The sequence below is a fragment of the Polypterus senegalus genome, chromosome 17 (genome assembly GCF_016835505.1).
Source record: "Polypterus senegalus isolate Bchr_013 chromosome 17, ASM1683550v1, whole genome shotgun sequence".
In the NCBI taxonomy this organism is placed as follows: Eukaryota; Metazoa; Chordata; class Cladistia; order Polypteriformes; family Polypteridae; genus Polypterus; species Polypterus senegalus.
Window position 1 is genome coordinate 96,168,509 of NC_053170.1, and position 18,046 is coordinate 96,186,554.

General features: G+C 46.3%; 1 protein-coding gene across 1 annotated transcript in view; it reads right to left on the reverse strand.

Moving 5' to 3' along the window:
* Positions 1 to 18,046, reverse strand: part of LOC120517762 (glucagon receptor-like) — a 199,094-nt gene that overhangs the window by 21,541 nt on the left and 159,507 nt on the right. The window contains exons 3-6 of the mRNA XM_039740234.1: positions 16,394 to 16,490; positions 8,706 to 8,813; positions 6,694 to 6,806; positions 5,735 to 5,841 (exon numbers count right to left, since the gene is read on the reverse strand). Coding sequence (XP_039596168.1) covers positions 5,735 to 5,841; positions 6,694 to 6,806; positions 8,706 to 8,813; positions 16,394 to 16,490 — 425 coding nt within the window. The remainder of the gene's footprint in view (positions 1 to 5,734; positions 5,842 to 6,693; positions 6,807 to 8,705; positions 8,814 to 16,393; positions 16,491 to 18,046) is intronic.

Sequence of the window (18,046 nt, forward strand, 5' to 3'; positions counted from 1 at the left end):
CACTTATGAATATGCTTGCATGCGTCACTCGCTTCATATTCTTTTGCTGCCTTCTCAATTGTGTAATGCGTTTTTTGTTCAGCGCTCTTTGGAGCTCTTGCTTGTTGTCTGCGTACTGCGTTCACAGTCAGTTCACGTGAGCCGCTCGCAGTACATGCATCGAAGGTTCTTAGCTGTGCTTGTGCTATCTCATGCGATCTTGCGATGTCCACGGCTTTATTTAATGTTAGCTCAGACCCGGCACTTAAAAGTTTCTCTCGCACTTTCGCTGAGTTTGTGCCAAACACTAGTCTATCCCTGACCATCTCATCTTCGTTTGCAGAAGCACAGTCCTTCACCAGCAATTTTAACTCTGTTACAAAGTGATCAAAAGTCTCGTTTATACCCTGCGTCTTCTCATTAAACTTGTATCTCGCGAATATCGTATTCGTCTTAGGCATGACAAACGCCTCAAAACGGTCATAATAAGTTTTCAGTACCTTGGCTTCCTCCTGGGTGAGAGTCCATGTGTTAAAATGTCTCTTCCTTTTTCCCCAGTCCACAGGAGCAGGTAGCTGCATTTCTCACTCTCGTCCTTGCCTTTTAGTGGGCCAGAAAACATCCGCTCCACGTGCTGTCGGAACTTTTTCCATTCTCCCGGCAGGTTAAGAGAATCCCAGTCAATTTGTGGCGAGGGAACTCCAACAAAATCCATGACTGTCCTCCATTCTGACACCATGTCTTGTTTTCACAAATTGTGAAAAATGAAATGATGGCGTAAAGTATGCAGGGGAATTTTATTTATTACAGCTTCTTACATTCACGGCATCCGTGCTCTAAATTACCTTCCATAATAGTATCCTTGAGGTCCCTTTTTCTGGTGCCTTCCTGATGACATAGGTGCCTAAACCATGCCTGATAATAATACATTTCAATGACATATAAATATTACACTGATCACCTCGATAGAAATCTCATCACCCAAATCGTTACTCGTGAATCTAAGATGTTTAACAGGCATTCCCGGTATTAACTTTTTGATTTGCCTGCGAATACTCTATTGGATTGATGCTGACGGACGGCCTTATATGGGCAGGCACTCAATTACGTGGGAGGCGTGGATATGGGGGACGCAACTCCGCCTCACACTGCGACCGAGCTGCAGGCTATGGCCGTATATATGTACGTAAGTAGGATTCAGTTATGACTATTACGCATAGAATTCCGAAATATATATATATATAACTTTTGAGAATGCAACGTATAGTTTTGTCCAGGAGGAAAGCAATGTTGCCTCAAATCAATGGCAACCTTTTGTAGGGTGTGTCCCTGAGACTTCTTAATTGTCATCGCGAAGCAGAGCCTTACTGGAAATTTGAGGCATTTCAATTCAAATGGGAGATCAGAGGGTATAACGGTGATGCCAGCAATACATTCAGAGTGTGGCGCTCTGCTTTTTCTGTGTAGCTGCCTTCACACAGCCTCTCCGCTGCTTTATAAACGAACGCCATAGAAAGCCATCACCTTGTCAATTGTGTAATGCATTTTTTGAACAGGTTTGATGCATGGAAGTGATCACTCGTACTGCGTTCAGTAAGTTCTCGTGAGCTGCTATCTTGTGTGATGTTGCCATGTCTACGGCTTAATTTAATGTTATCTAAGACCCGGTACTTAAAAGTTTCTGGCTGCACTCTGGTTGTAATATGACGAAGCTGCGAGCTCACTTTTGAGAATGCAAGTATAGTTGTCCAGGAGAAAAAGCAATCTTGCCTGAAATCAATGGCATCGTTTTGTAGGGTCTGTCCTTGAGACTTATTACTTGTCATCGCGCAGCAGAGCCTTACAGGAAATTGGAGGTATCTGAATTGAAATGGGAGATTAGAGGGTATAAAGGGGGCGCGAGGAATACATTGAGTGTGGAGAAACTCTAGAGACACCGTGTGTATTAACTTGTGGATTTTTCTGTGAGTATTTGGTGGGACTGTGACGAAGTTGCTTCGGAAGACGCCGTTAGCCGCGGAGCTCAGCTCAGAGCGAAATGAGGTAAATGGGAGGGGTGATGATGACGTGACTCCCCCAACCGCGTTAACTGTCAATCCCCCACAAACACAGTCTCTCGGAATTTGCATAAGCACACCCCTTCACCTGAAATTTTAACTTAGTTACAAAGTGATCAAAACTCTCATTTATATCCTGCGTCCTCTCATTAAACTTGTATCCCGCATTACCCGTGGGCATGAGAAACACCAGCGGCACCCTGTCTATTAACTTAATTTAAAGTTTAGGTTTACACCTTTCTTTCCGAAGTAGCAGCACTCATTAATATGGTAGTATATGTCACTCGCTCGCTTCTTATTGTTGCGCTGCCTTCACAATTATATAATGCATGTTTTTATAATGCATGTTTTCTTCAGCGCGTTTTGGAGCTCTTCCTGGTTTTCTACGTAGTGCGTTGACAGTCAGTTCACGTGATTACGTGGGAGGCGTGATGATGTCACGTGAAACTCCGCCCCCCCACGGAACTGGCTGAACTCCATTACAGTATATGTAGAAAAATACCTTCCAGTTATGACCATTACGCGTAGAATTTCGAAATGAAACCTGCCCAACTTTTGTAAGTAAGCTGTAAGGAATGAGCCTGCCAACTGTCAGCCTTCTACCTACACGGGAAGTTGGAGAATTAGTGACGAGTCAGTGAGTGAGTGAGACAGTCAGTCAATCAGTCAGTGAGTCAGTGAGGGCTTTGCCTTTTATTAGTAAAGATAAGATGGAGTAACCCATGGCAAGGTCAGGAGTTATTAGGAACAGTCAGAGTGGGGTCAGAAGAGGGAGGTCATGTTTTACTAACATATTGGAATTCTATGAGGAAGCAACAAAAGGATCTGATCAACATGGAGCAGATGAGATTATGTATCTGGACTTTCAGAAAACATTTGATAAGGTGCCACATGAGAGGGTGGGCATCAAACTAAAAGAAGTGGGAGTTCAGGGTGATGTTTTTAGATGGGTGCAGAATTGGCTCAGACACAGGAAGCAGAGGGTGATGGTGTGAGGAACCTCATCAGAATTGGCAGATGTTAAGAGTGGTGACCAGCAGAGGGCAGTGCTGAGGCTGCTGCTATTTTTAATATCAATAAATGATTTACGGCGGCACAGTGGCGCAGTGGTAGCGCTGCTGCCTCGCAGTAAGGAGACTCGGGTTCGCTTCCTGGGTCCTCCCTGCATGGAGTTTGCATGTTCTCCCCGTGTCTGTGTGGGTTTCCTCCCACAGTCCAAAGACATGCCGGTTAGGTGGATTGGCGATTCTAAATTGGCCCTAGTGTGTGCTTGGTGTGTGGGTGTGTTTGTGTGTGTCCTGCGGTGGGTTGGCACCCTGCCCGGGATTGGTTCCTGCCTTGTGCCCTGTGTTGGCTGGGATTGGCTCCAGCAGACCCCCGTGATCCTGTGTTCGGATTCAGCAGGTTGGAAAATGGATGGATGGATGGATAAATAATTTAGATAGGAATACAAATAACAAGCTGGTTAAGTTTGCAGATGATACCAAGATAGGTGGATTAGCTGATAATTTGGAATCCATTATATCATCACAGAAGGACTTGGACAGCATACAGAATTAGGCAGATTTGTGGCAGATGAAATTTAATGTCAGTAAATGTAAAGAATTACACATAGGAAGTAAAACTGTGAGGTTTGAATACACAATGGGCGGTCGAAAAATCGAGAGTCCACCTTATGAGAAGGATTTAGGAGTCATAGTGGACTCTAAGCTATCGACTTCCAGACAGTGTTCAGAAGCCATTAAGAAGGTTAACAGAATGTCAGGTTATAAAGCGCCTTGACGTGTGGAGGACAAGTCACAGGAGGTTCTGCTCAACCTTTATAACACACTGGTGAGGCTTCATCTGGAGTCCTGTATGCAGTTTTGGTCTCCAGGATATAAAAAGGACATAACAGCACTGGAAAAGGACCAGAGAAGAGCGACTAAGGCTGATTCAGGGCTACAGGGGATGAGTTATGAGGGAAGATGAAAAGAGCTGAGCCTTTACAGTTTAAACAAAAGAAGATTAAGAGGAGACACGAGTGAAGTGTTTAAAATGATGAATTGAATTAGTCCAGTGGATCAGATGGTGACTTTAAAATGAGTTCATCAAGAACACAGGGATACTTGTGAACACAGGTTGGAAACTTGTGAAGGGTAAATTTCGCACAAACATTAGGAAGTTTTTCTTTACACAAAGAATGATAGACACTTGGAATAAGCGACCAAGTAGTGTGGTAGACAGTAAGACTTTAGGGACTTTCAGAACTCGACTTGATGTTTTTTTGGAAGAAATAAGTGGACAGGACTGGTGAGCTTTGTTGGGCTGAATGGCCTGCTCTCGTCTAGAGTGTTCTAATGTTCTATGCCAGCTCCGGAGGCACAGGGACTCTGACTCAGCCTATGGTTTCCTTTAGCGTCCTTCACGTGTCGCATTCGCTCCTTTTAGTTTCAGGTTTCATGTCACCTGTTCAGCAGTACAACAAGATGCTTACTTGCATGTCACCTCACAGTCACAGAAAGGTAAACCGTCAAATGAAATATTACAGACAGTTAAGACCCTCTGCCAGCCCTTAATATTAACAGTATCCATAAATCCATTGCTAAAGTATACGCAATGTACCCCCTTTGCCATGTGTTTCAACTGCAGACAATAACACGGTGGGCCCCTAGTGTCACAGAGTCCAGTGAAATTCTTCGTTGCGCGTGCTAATGAACGTCACGTCATCTCTCTTCTGCGTCACGATCACCTCAAAACTTCCTTACCTGAAACCTCTCAGCAGACCATTTACAATGCAATATTCTCAAACCGGCTTAACCGAGTTTAGATTTGTGAGGGGACCAGCACTTATCCTGGATACATCAAAGTAAAGCAGGAACCAAGCCCCGGGCTAAATATGAACATTGGTTCTGGAGTCAGCAGCGCACGCCATGAGAAAGTTAAATTTACTCTGTTTGTTGCTGGGAAGTGTTGACTTAAGTGTGTGTGCCCAGTGTTATGGCTCAGAGTCCCAAAATGCATTAAGTCTCAAAAACCTAAAATGCCCACATTGTGAATTTCCTGCCAAACCCTGGCTAGATATAAGGGAAAATCCAGCATTTAACAGAATACCCTAAAGCTCCGAAGAGCACAAAAGGCATAAAGAGTTTCCAGCAACACAAGGCAATCCAATGAACAAAGTCGCAACGCAGAATCCAAGATGGAGTCAAAACACAACAGGGCACGGGTTCGAAATATCCAAATAAAAATGACAACGCACCATTCAACAATTAGGAAACTCACCAACTCCCTAGAGCATTCTTAATGAACCACCAGGAACCGTGGGAGACCCCTCTGGATTGATAGGGCAGATTGAGGGGAGTTACTGGTGGTGATTGGCAGGTGGCCCCGCCTCTTGGAGGACCAACCCACAAAACCAGCTCTGCACATAATCAACATACAGAATGAGCAAAAGAAACAGAAAACATGAATCTGAAATCTGAGGAACTCTGGCTGAGACACATCATCTGGTACTCATTTGATTTGAATTCATTTTGATTTTATTAACCAAAGGGATGCTATTCGGAAAATCAGGTTTTATTCGGTCCTTGGACTTGAGTTTGTGCTTTGGGTCAGGCCGGAATGTTCTTGGGCTGTGTTCGGGTTGGATTCAAAATGTCCATCCTGCTTAAATCTCTATTTGTGTCTGTGTGTGTGTGTGTGCCACTGAGTTTTACCTGAAGCCAATGAGAATCGCCAGAGCCAAACTAAGCACTGCCAATGACAGAGAGTAGCCGACAGTATACACAATGTTCAGCGTGGTCAGTGTCCTCCCAATCTTCTCCTGCAGAGACACAAGAAGCACACACAAGGATTTGTCATTTCCATAAGAGAAGAGCTAAACTTTCTACTCTGTCTTACATGGGGTCACTACGTCTCTTCTGGACATTTCCGAGGTGACCTATTGACAGAATACGTATAAGGACCAAAAATCACTAAAAGTCCCTGTATAGACTTCCATCTGCACATCTACAAACACGGATAGCCTACGGGTCCCATTGTTAGTTGAGTAGCTTCTGAGTTTCGAGTGTGGAGCCATTCCTGGTTCTGATGCTCATCCACCATGGGACACACCACCTCACACCAGGCCAGGGGAATGGTCAATCGACTGAATGTGGAAGAGTCTGAGATGTGAGAAGGAACCTTAATACCCAAGAGGCATGGAGAGAACGTGCAAACTGCACACACAAGGTGGCTGGACTGGCAACCAAAGCCAGGAATCTGGAGGTGTGAGACAGCAGCCGGTGTGTCACCAGAAACAGTTTAGTGATCTGGAAATTTGCTCTTCATTTTCATGGGTTTGGGAAGGACTGAGGGAAATAGCGCCCACCAGCTGAAGCAGCTGAATAATACAAGGCCAGAATTCAGAACAGTCACTTCATGTACAACAGAAGATTCTCAATCTTCTGTCTACTGCTATAGTACCCATGATGCAGATCAAAAGAAATGACCATGGAAGTGGTCTACGATCTCAACAGGCCCCACCAAAATGGCCACTGGTTACAAAAAAAGTCCCAAAATTCTCAAAGGAGCTTGAGAGCCACTGCTCTGACTCAAAGGCCCTTCTGGACATCCTAAGAAGTGATAACCCGGAGAACATTTTCTGATGACTTAACAATCAGCCATGTCCCGTTACCTGCTCTTGGTCGTAAACCTCACACTGGCTGGCGTTCTTCAGTAGCAGCCCTTTGTCGCCTTTAAGCCACGTCCCGTTGGCCTCGCATTTCAGGAACACAAGTCCATCTTTGACTGTGGAGAAAGAATATTCAAAGAAAACATTTTAACCCGAATTATACACACACAAACACACACATTCATATATATATATATATTGTGATGGACGGCCGACACATCCAGGCCTGGCATCTCCCCTGCAGCATAGAAGTGCCCAGGATAGTTCCTGAGCCCTGGAGGACAGCACGTCCGCCACAACAGGAAATGCTGCCAGAAGACCATCACCAAGCACCTGGAGCACATCTAGGGCGTGATAAAAGGGACCGCCTCACTCCCTTCGGGGAGCCGGAGTCAGGAGGAGGAAGAAGGAGCTTGTGAGGCGGCCGAAGAGAGAATTAAAGGACGGAGGAATAGTGTGTGCGTGGGTGGAACCAAATTGTAAATATTATTGTAAATAAACCCGTGTGTTTTGGACATTGGTGTCCTGTCTGTCTGTGGCCGGGCTATCTGTTACAAGATATTATATGATATTGTATCAAATATTAGTTTATCAATATGTTTATATTTATATATATAAATGTATGTATATATACATGTGTGTATATATATATATATATATATATATATATATATATATATATATATATATATATATATATATATATATATATATATATATGGAAGCAAAGGTCTGTGATACGGTTTGTATATTTGTAGCTAGAGAACGACAAAGCTAAGCTTTCGACAACCTACCAGGTGTCATCATCAGAGGAAAATGATTAGACATTCAGGAATCAAAGGCAATATACAGCTGGTGAAGGGTCGGGGTTGTAAGGGGGTTGGGGGTGGATTAGTAAGGTGGGGTCCGGAAGGTATTGGTTATAAAGTCTCTTGAATTACTTACACTCTATGAACATATATTCATAAGTATTATGTAATTACATAATTTATATTAATATGCATATATTGTGTGAACGTGACCCGGGCACAGACAGGCAGACATGTTGTAATCCACCACCACACGTTTATTTATCACACAACTATTTACAAAATTCAGTACACACAAACCCCAAAGTCCAGGCCTCTCTCACTCTTGCCTCTCTTCTTCGGCCGCCTCCACTCTCGCTCCTCTTGCTTTGTCCTTCTTCCACCCGACTCCTGCCTGGAATGAAGGGAGGTGGCCCCTTTTATCCTCACCCGGATATGCTCCAGGTGCTCCCCGGCAATCACCCGTCGACACGCCAGTGCTGGTTGTACTCCCGGCAGCATTCCGGGTGTCCCTGCTACTCTTCCCCGCAGCACTTCCTGGTGTGGCGGAAGTACTGAGGTCCAGGGTTCCCAAGGCATTGGGGCACCCCCTGGCGGTGACCACGGGCCCCTACAGGGTTGGGCTTCCATGCCCTCAACCCATGGCCCCCAAAGCAACCAGGGTGGCGGCCCCCACGTGATCCAAGGCGGGCGCACGCCCTCTTCCGGTCCTTTATGGCGTCCCGGCCAGGTCGTCGGCCCGGCACCTCTGACAATTGTCACTTATGCACATCAGAGGGTGGCCCTCCTAGGTATGTAGTTCTACCCCACAATGAGAGGGGGTGCTGCCACTAACTGTGTTGTCTTCTTTTTCCTCCACCGTCCCGAGTAACCATCCAGTGAGGGCAACTGACTCCGCCCTTTCCTATCCCTGGGCCATAAAAGCACGACTGCCTGGAAGGAGGCGTCACTCATGACCGAGCGACTGGAGAGACGGAGCTCCTCTGTCACTTGACAGACCCTCTAAATGGCTTTGCCACGCGTTAACTGGAGGCTGTTATTTGTTATATTTTGACTCCATTGTGCGTTTGTTTTCTTTTGTTCCAACTGCTGTTAATGGCGATGGCTGGGTTGGCACCCAGCACATTTCTTTTGTCGAGACTGTCATTCTCTCTCATATATACAGTCTGTATAATCCTATACAAGGTGACTTTTCTCATTACCTACCTTTGTCGTGCCATGGGAGATAATCAGGACAGGAGACATTAACAATGGTATTTGGCAGACCGTCAGGCCAACAAGCATATCTGTCAAATGTTCTGTTGCACACCAGACCTGATTAGCAAGATAAAAATGCAACAAGTCAGTTACATGAAAAGCAAATATGAAATAAGTAAAGGTAACACACAAAAACTAAGCTGAGGAGCTGCAAAAGAGAAATGTCAGGTCCATTTTCAATACCCTTGACATCTTTGTACAGCCGATTTCTGCACACAGGAGCTTATTGTTGAGCCTTTTCTTTTGCCTGTTGTTTGCTCCTGGCTTCTCTTATCTGAATTTGGTGTCCCTCCCCATTCCTTGCTTTTGTACTTTATTTTCTCTTGACCCCTCCCACTAAATTTGGCTTGCTATTTTACCTCATATTTCCCTGGACCAATCATATTAGTTTGTGGAGTTATGCCTTCCCAACCCTCCTTTGTTGCCTACTTTTTGCCACTGGACCTTCCCACCTGTACTTGAAACTCTGCCCCAGTCCTCCATTGTGCATAATTGCCAATGGCCCCTCCCACTTGTGCTTGATAGTCCGCCCCAGTCCACCATTGTGCCTGCTATTTGCCAGTGACTCCTCCCACCTGTGCTTGATACTCTGCACCAGCCCTCCTTTGTACTTGCTGTTTGCCAGTGGCTCCACCCCACCTGTAGTTGATACTTCACCCCTGTCCTTCATTGTGCCTGCTATTTGCCAGTGGCTCCTCCCACCTGTTCTTGATACTCCGCCCCTGTCCTCCCTTGTGCCTGCTATTTGTCACTGGTGCTTCCCTCATGTGCTTGACACTCCTCCCCCAGTCCTTAGTTGTGCCTGCTATTTGCCAGTGGCCCCTCCCACCCTCTGCTTGATACTCCGCCCCCAGCCGCTTATGTGTCCCACGATGTCTTTTAGAGTTATATGGTAAACAGGCTAATGTCAGCAGCATACGTATGTCGGTCTTCTACGTTGCCAGGTTGACACAAGTTGAAGTCTTTAACTACTTGTGAGGTGATCAGCACTTTTCAGTTTCCACCATGACAGTTCAGCACACCCCTACGTTTCCTGCAGCCAGCAGTTATGGTTATGGGTGCCCAGATCCTTATCTGCCATACTATGTTGGAGTTTTGCTTTATATTTTCTTATGCCAGCTCCGGAGGGACAGGGACTCTGACTCCTTTAGTGTCCTTCACGTGTCGCATTCGCTCCTTTTAGTTTTAGGTTTCATGTCACCTGTTCAGCAGTACAACGAGATGCTTACTTGCATGTCACCTCACAGTCACAGAAAGATAAACCGTCAAATGAAATATTACGAACAGTTAAGACCCTCTTCCCGCCCCTAATATTAACAGTACCCATAGATCCCTTACTAAACACAATGTACCCCTATTGCCATGTTTGTAACTCTAAATCATAACATACTTGGTCCCTAGTGTCACAGAATCCAGTTGCATGTGCTAATGAACCCCTCCGGTGTCACGGTCACCTCGAAACTTCCTTAACCTGAAAACGCTCAGCAGACCATTTACAACGCCGTCCGCCATTTGATGACGTTTTAATTCGAACGCTGATGCCACTAAGTGGAACTTATCGATAAGCCGGGTTAGCACATCTTCAGGGCCCACAATTTCATGAGGACTTCAATTAACAAAGGTAGGCAGAAGCGTTCAACCAAGAAAGTGCCGCTGGCATTGGGCCAACTGTACATTGAGAATGAGTACAGGGTTTGGAGCTTGGTCCGCATTGCCGGTAATAAGTCGGACTCGTTTCCTGTTGAGGTTGGACTCCGCCAGGGCTGCCCTTTGTCACCGATTCCGTTCATAAGTTTTATGGACAGAATTTCTAGGCGCACCCAAGGAGCGGAGAAGGTCTGGTTCGGTGACCTCAGAATTTGCGGATGACGTGGTTCTGTTGGCTTCATCGGACAGTGACCTCCAGCTCTCACTGGAGCGGTCCGCAGCCGAGCGTGAAGCGGCAGGGATGACAGTCAGCACCTCTAAATCCGAGGCCATGGTTCTCAGCCGGACAAGGGTGAAATGCTCTCTCTGGGTTGGGAACACATTCCTGCCTCGAGTGGAGGAGTTCAAGTATCTCGGGGTCTTGTTCATGAGTGAGGGAAGAATGGAGCGGGAGGTTGACAGACGAATCGGTAATGTAATTCGGGCTCTGCAACGGTCCGTCGTGGTGAAGAGAGAGCTGAGCCAAAAGGCAAGGCTGTCGATTTACCAGTCGATCTACATTCCTACCCTCACCTATGGCCATGAGCTTTGGGTAGTGACCGAAAGAGCAAGATCGCGGATACAAGTGGCCGAAATGAGTTTTCTCCGCAGGGTGGCTGGACCTTCCCTTACAGACAGGGTGAGGAGTTCAGTTATCCGGGAGAGACTCGGAGTAGAGTCGCTTCTCGTCCGCATTAAGAGGAGTCAGTTGAAGTGGTTCGGGCATCTGGTCAGGATGCCCCCTGGATGCCTCCCTTGGTTGTTCCAGGCATGTCCCACTTGGAGAAGGCCACGGGGCAGACATGCTGCAGGGATTATATCTCCCGGCTGGCCTGGGAACGCCTCGGGGTCCTCCCAGAGGAGCTGGAGGAGGTGGCCGGGGAGAGGGAGTTCTGGGCTTCTCTGCTTAGGCTGCTGCCCCCACGACCCGACCTCGGATAAGCGGTGGATGATGGATGGATGGATGTATGGATGGATACGGGGTTTGTGCTGAGATGTTCAACAACACTCAGAGCGTCTCCCCCTTATTGAATCGAAAACAAGAAAGATCATTTAGCAGCGAGTTCATCTAAAGCCCAGAAAGAAATGTCTGCTATTGGAAAAACAATGAAAAACCAACCGCGTGGCAGCTGGCCGGCCATGAAACTGCTATTACGGTTGATGGGCATTTAACCCACCGGCAATCAGTGACTCCGTGTTCCGGAACGAACTTAATGGAAAGTAGTCGGTAGGGGAGGTGGGAGATCTGAAGTAGCTGAACGGGAACATCTGAAATATCCGACTCGTTTAACCCTTTAAAGTCAGGCCCGTTGTTTTGGACCAAACAATAACGGTAATTTTGACTAGAGCCATTTATTTGCTCCTTTCTATAATTAAAGTGCAGCATTTTGCCATTAAAACGCTGCATTGCGTTACCCCCAATACCCAATACTTTTCTCTCTTCTCTCAAAGATGGCTGAATTGCCGTACGCACAGCAACACCTGACCCTGGGCTTTCTTTTACAGTGTTTGGAAATTTACTGCGACACATATGGAAATAAGAATATAACATTCCAGGTGCGTTTCTTGGTCGAAATGTTTCCGTATTTTGCAATTTATTCTGTGGTAACAATAACTAATTCTCAAGGTGTAAGAATTTCCAAAAGCAACTCGCGTCTAACCTTTATTTTGAGAGGCGGAACAGGAATACAGTCGACTCCACTTAAGTGCACGTCGGTTAAGCGCATGCTTAACGTGACTTGCACGGTCTCTGTATAACGTCACGGGCAATAACTTCAGATAAGTGCACAATCCGCTTAAGCGCACGTACATTATCAGTCCCACTGCTATTCTCTCCAGCCAAATCCACTCCGGCTAACTGCACGGCCTCTTCACATCCACTAGACCAGGGGTTACGAGCTCCAGTCCTGGAGGTTTTCATTCTAACCATCTTCTTCATTAGTGACCAGTTTTGGGTGCTACTTAACTTCTTTTGCCTTTGTTTTAATTGACGTGACTCAGAGCCCCTTAGTTCTTTCTTTTTCCTTAATGAGGAGCCAAACAATAATGAGACACAAAACAAGCCACCACATCACCAGCTAACCACGTTATCTGAACATAAAGAAAGGTGGAGGTCTCAGTAAGGCTGCTCTCTCAGGTCACCAAAACATCTTGATGGTGTTCTTAGAAAAAAAAGAACATCAACAGTTTTGGAAATGTCTGCTGTGGCAGAATGAGAAGCAACAACAAGCCGTGGAATTAAGTAATTGCTTTAATTAACAGCAAGAATCGGCTTCTCATTAAGGAACTGGTTGGAGTGAAATTGGCAGGAGTATGAAGCCCCAGTTTAGCTGGTCATCTGTTGGCTTGTTTCACATCTCATTTCTGTTTGGCTGCCATTTAATGAAGAAAAGAATCAATTCAGAGCACTGGATCCTTAAAAACAGGGCTATTAAAATGAAGTTAATTAGCAGTAAAAACTGGTCCCTGATTAGGGAAACGGGTCAGAATGAAAACCTGCAGCCACCGCGGCCCACCAGGCCCAGAGTTCGACCCCCATGCACTAGACCAGGGGTCTCCAACTCCGGTCCTGGAGGGCCCCAGTGGCTGCCGGGTTTTCATTCTGACCCTTTTCTTAATTAGTTACCTGTTAACGTCTTTTGAATTCATTTTAATTGACTTGCTCTTGAAGACTCAGACTCTTAATTAGCAGCCAAAAAATAAGGAGATACAAAATGAGCCAAAATATGACCAGCAAACTGTGTCGATCGTGCAATATCTAAAAATAAAGGGCTCAGGAAAGCTAATCTGCTCAGGTCCTCAAAACATTTTAAAAGCGCTCTTAGAGAAGAGAAAATCAACTATTTTGGAAATGTCTGCTATTTCACAATGTAAGCATGGAATTAAAGAATGGGTTTAATTAACAACAACAGTCAGAGTCTAATTAAGCAACTGATTGGGGTGAAATTAGTTAGGCCCTGACTTAGTTGGTCTTCTGTTGGCTCACACGCTTCCCATTTCATTTCTGTTTGGGTGCCATTTAAGGAAAGAAATTACCTTCAGGGGAACAAACCTTAAAAGACAAGTCAGTTAAAATTAATTCAAAAGAAGTTAATTAGCAGCAAAAACAGGTCACTAATTAAGAAAAGGGTGAGAATGAAAACCTGCAGCCACTGCGGCCCACCAGGCCTGGAGTTTGACACCCATGCACTAGACCAGGGGTCTCCAACTCCGGTCCTGGAGGGCCCCAGGCCAATGACGTCATCAATGTAAGTAGCCCGGCTCTTGTGATCGCTCGGGTGCTGATGTCCAATCCCGCTACCGTCCTGAGGCCTAACACTTCACAGTGCAGTCACTAGGTGGACACCGTAGTCCGTTTAGCAGCGTCTTGTTGTGCACGTGTAAATGTCGTCTTACTTCCAACACGTTAAACGAAAGTCTGTTAGCAACGAATGACATTACGGATTAGCCCTACAACTCCAGCTGTGATGAGTTAGCTGTCGTGACTTGTGACTATGGCGTCGACTCCGTCGTCCCATGCGCAGAAATCATTGTCTCTGGCTGAAGGTGTCGAAGTCTTAAACAGACTTGACAACAAGGAGAGTCAGGTCTCTGTTGCGAAACATTACGCCGTTCATCCTAGCCAGATTTCTCGGATTTACAAGAATAAGGAATCGATACCGCAAGACTAGCAGAACAACGGCAATCCGGATGGAAAATGAAAAAGAACAGGAAAGGCTGAAGATGTACAGATACCGCACATGTATATCGGAACAGTTAATGTGTAGGTATGTATGTATGTATTATACACGTATCCACTCTATTCTTCACCGTAGTCTACTTTAATGAATGTTTTATTGCGTTTGACCGGGCTAGTAGGTGGGGTAACTGAATGGTCAACTTTCAGGACTGACATGTTGCACTCCTAATTAAGCGCATGTGGCGACCTTGTCCGGAGGCCGTACACTTAAATGGAGTCGAAAGATGACGAAGCCATAGCCACTTAAATCAAAGTAGCAGAAAATGGCCAAAAATGAGGCAGTGCTTAAAGGGTTAATCCAATTTATGATCCTTCCACCCCCAAACCTTTTAAGGGGGGGTGGCGGAAGGGCTCTAGTGATTGTAATTCTGCTGCCGCTCCAGAGGCTGGCGCTGTGCCCTAATGCCTTTTTCTCTTCCTCCCTCTGCAGACTGGAAGATTGACAGCTGCCACGCCTCTGATGTCACTTCTAGTGTCCGCCCACCAGGACCCGCCTCTTCCTGCTGGGAGGACTTGAGCCGCTTCTAAGGCTCCATCCAGTTTGCTATCTATTTTATTTTTTATTATACTTTTCTCCTATTGGTATTATTATACTTCACTACATTGTTTTTACTTTGTCTTTATATTGTAGCGACGGGTGGCACTGAATTCCCAGGAGACTCTGTGGCGCTGCAGCTAAAATTAAACAGTGTCACAGGCAGCCAGGGTTCTTGTCCGGCTGGGATGCATATTCACTGTATGGACTTGGGGAACATGCCTGGTCAGATCAGTACCTCAACCGGGGCGCTAGATGGCAGCCCCCCTGGGTGGCAGTGGTGCCTCGGATTCCCGCAGCGCCTCCAGGGGAGATGGAGTTCTCTACAACCCTGTTGGGATCTGGGGGTGTCAGCAGAGGGCGCTGTAGTTGTTCCTGAGCCTGTGTGGGTGGTTCCTCCAAAACACACGGAAGTGCAGCCGGAAATGGGTCATCAAACACCTGGAGCACTTCCGGGTGGGCTATGAAAGGAGGCAGCAGCTACCACTCCGGGAGGAGAGAGGAGTGGTGAAGACTGAGAGTGAAGAAGAGAAGTATTGAGACTGAGATTTGTGCTTTGGACTGTGTTGTGGGCTCGTGGGGACGGGGAAGACGTTCCACACGAGCGAAGAAAAAAGACAAGCACTCTGTTTTAGTAGTGTGCCCCCTGTGTCTGTCTGTGTCGGGTTCAGCGCTGGTATAGCGCCATCTACTGTCACAACACTTAATTATGATTTCATTTATGCTGCATTTTAAAATGGTTCTTGTGTTTAATGTTAGGTTTACGGTAACGGGAGCGTTTTATTAAAGTTTAATGGGGAGGTTGGAGTTTGCCCACCACTACTGGTGTATGAGTCCGGGTTTCGGGACTAAAGAGGTGTGCTGAAGTGGAGTATTGGCGTTTCGTGGCACTCGCGTTACGTGAATGTACAACTCCATGTGTTTTTTCATCCATTGACTGTGTCTATGTGTCACAAAATCTTAAGTTATTAATCAATAATAATACGTTTTATTTATATAGCGCCTTTCCAATGATTGAAGTAGGTATCAGGGCACCTGGATTGCTGATTTCTTGCCAACGGGTCATCAAGGCTGAGAGGTGGCACCTCAATAGAAGAACAAGTGCGGGTGGAGTAAGACGCCCCCATTAGGGTGGTACGTGGCACATAACCAAAGGGGTGTTGAGCCATCGTGCGCCTCATTGACACAAACCGGTATGTGTGTTAGTGCTGTGGGGAGTAACTGAGGGGGGTGGCATCACTCTTAGGGGGTCCAACTTGGAAGAGTGTGGAGTGACTGGCAATTGGGCATCAATCAAGTCATTGTCTGGCTAGGACCACTGGTGTTTGGTTCAGGAGTAGACCACCCCAGTGACCGGACTTGGCAAGCCTCGCAGATCTTCATGATCTGATGTATTGGAGTGTTGAGCGGTGGTCCCGAAGAGGCCGTGTTGGTCCCAATGCAGCGAACAAGAAGCTCCGATCCCGACGTCTCAAGGTTTGGTGTCACTGTACTCTCTACATGTGCCAGTCTCCGAGCGGACCTCCGTTAACATACAGCTGAGGACGTTCACTCTCTCCGGGCCCACATTAGCCCCCCCCCGTCCCAACGTCTGATCGCTCATCGGTGGTGTTTACTACCACAGAGTGTCCTGAGACCCCCCAACAGCGCCACGGTCTTCACAGCTCTCTCTCTAACCTGCAGATGGAGGGTCCGTTTTCATTTTATGTTCGCACTGCTGACTGTAGGCTTTCCAATTCTCCAGCAGATGCTCCATAATTTCAGCCGATAATCTCTAGGAAAAGAAAACATTTGTGCCGTTAGAAATCGCGAAATGAGCAGCGAGTACTGAGTTCAAATTAGGAGTTCAAATAAGCGCAGTGTCGCAAAGAAAAGGTCACAAAGTGACATTTGGTGGCTTTAATGCTGCATAATACAAATAATATCACATTTCACGGATTTCAGAGAAATAAAATAAATGGAATGGTGAGGGAATATATGAGGGAGGACCCAAAATTTCTGGAAATTGTTGAAAGAGGCTTTGAGGTGCCATGCACTTGTTCCATATTCCTGTTAACATTTCCTGCACTGTGTCCCGAGCCTCTAGCGATTTTTCCTGGATTTCTTCAATGGCAAACCAGAGTCAATTTTAAGTCACAAGGTGTGAGATCGGGTCGAATACCCGGGTGTTGGGGACGGGGATTGGTGTAAAGCAACAACCATGTTGTCTTCAGCCAAATGCTCTTCAATTGATGATGCGGTGGGTGCAGGTGCATTGTCACGGTGCAAAATCCAGTTGTGGGTGCGTCACTTCTCCAGAAGTTCTTTTTCCGGGTGCCTTCCCATAGACGTCTCAGCAGTTTAGTGTAATGTTGCTCCTTAACGCTTAGTCCACGGAGAACAAATTCTCTACAAACAAGTCGGTTGATGTCGAAAACACCTCCTTCTTTGGCTCTTGAAAGTCTGCTATGGTTGCATAAAAAGTCACCTGCACGATTGTTGAATTACGCACTCGATCAACTCAGCGGACTGATTAACCAGAATTGTAGGCAGGGCCGGATTTAGACTTGATAAGGCCCTAAGCTATTTGAGACATGGGGCCCTTTATAAGTCCAGATATTCTATGTAAGTGCCAAATATGATTTGTTTTGGGTGTAGCTTGTGTAGCTTATACGTAAATCCTGCACGGATTGTAGGCATATGACACCTAGTGGCCAAATCAAGAACTGCACCCTACTGCCATGCTACTGACCAGTTCCAGGAATTTGTGGGTCCCTCCTCATATACTGGTGATGGAGCTCAGGGCTTGAATTGGCACAAAATAAAAGGGCATCCCAGATAGGGAGGCCAGCATTAACCTGTCCCAGCAGGGATGTAAAGGGAAGAAAGACAATAGAGTTAAATGTCAGGAATTATGCACTCACTGCGGTGAGTTGGCACCCTGCCCAGGATTGGTTCCTGCCTTGTGCCCTGTGTTGGCTGGGATTGGCTCCAGCGGACCCCCGTGACCCTGTATTCGGATTCAGCGGGTTAGAAAATGGATGGATGGATGGAATTATGCACTCAATCAACTCATCATGATGCCACCTGGTATATGACACCTAGTGGCCAAATCAAGAATTGCACCCTACTCCTATGCTACTGACCAATTCCAGGACGTTTTGAGTCCCTCCTCATATACTGGTGATGGTACTGAATTGGCAGAAAAGAAAAAAGGGCACCCTGGAAATGGAGGCCAACATCAACCTGCTGTGGCAGGGATGTGAAAAGAACAGCATGAATTGATTTATATGATAAAAATAAAGGAAAGCGGAGTACAGTGCCCACCTGTGTCAAGACCCTTGCAGTGTA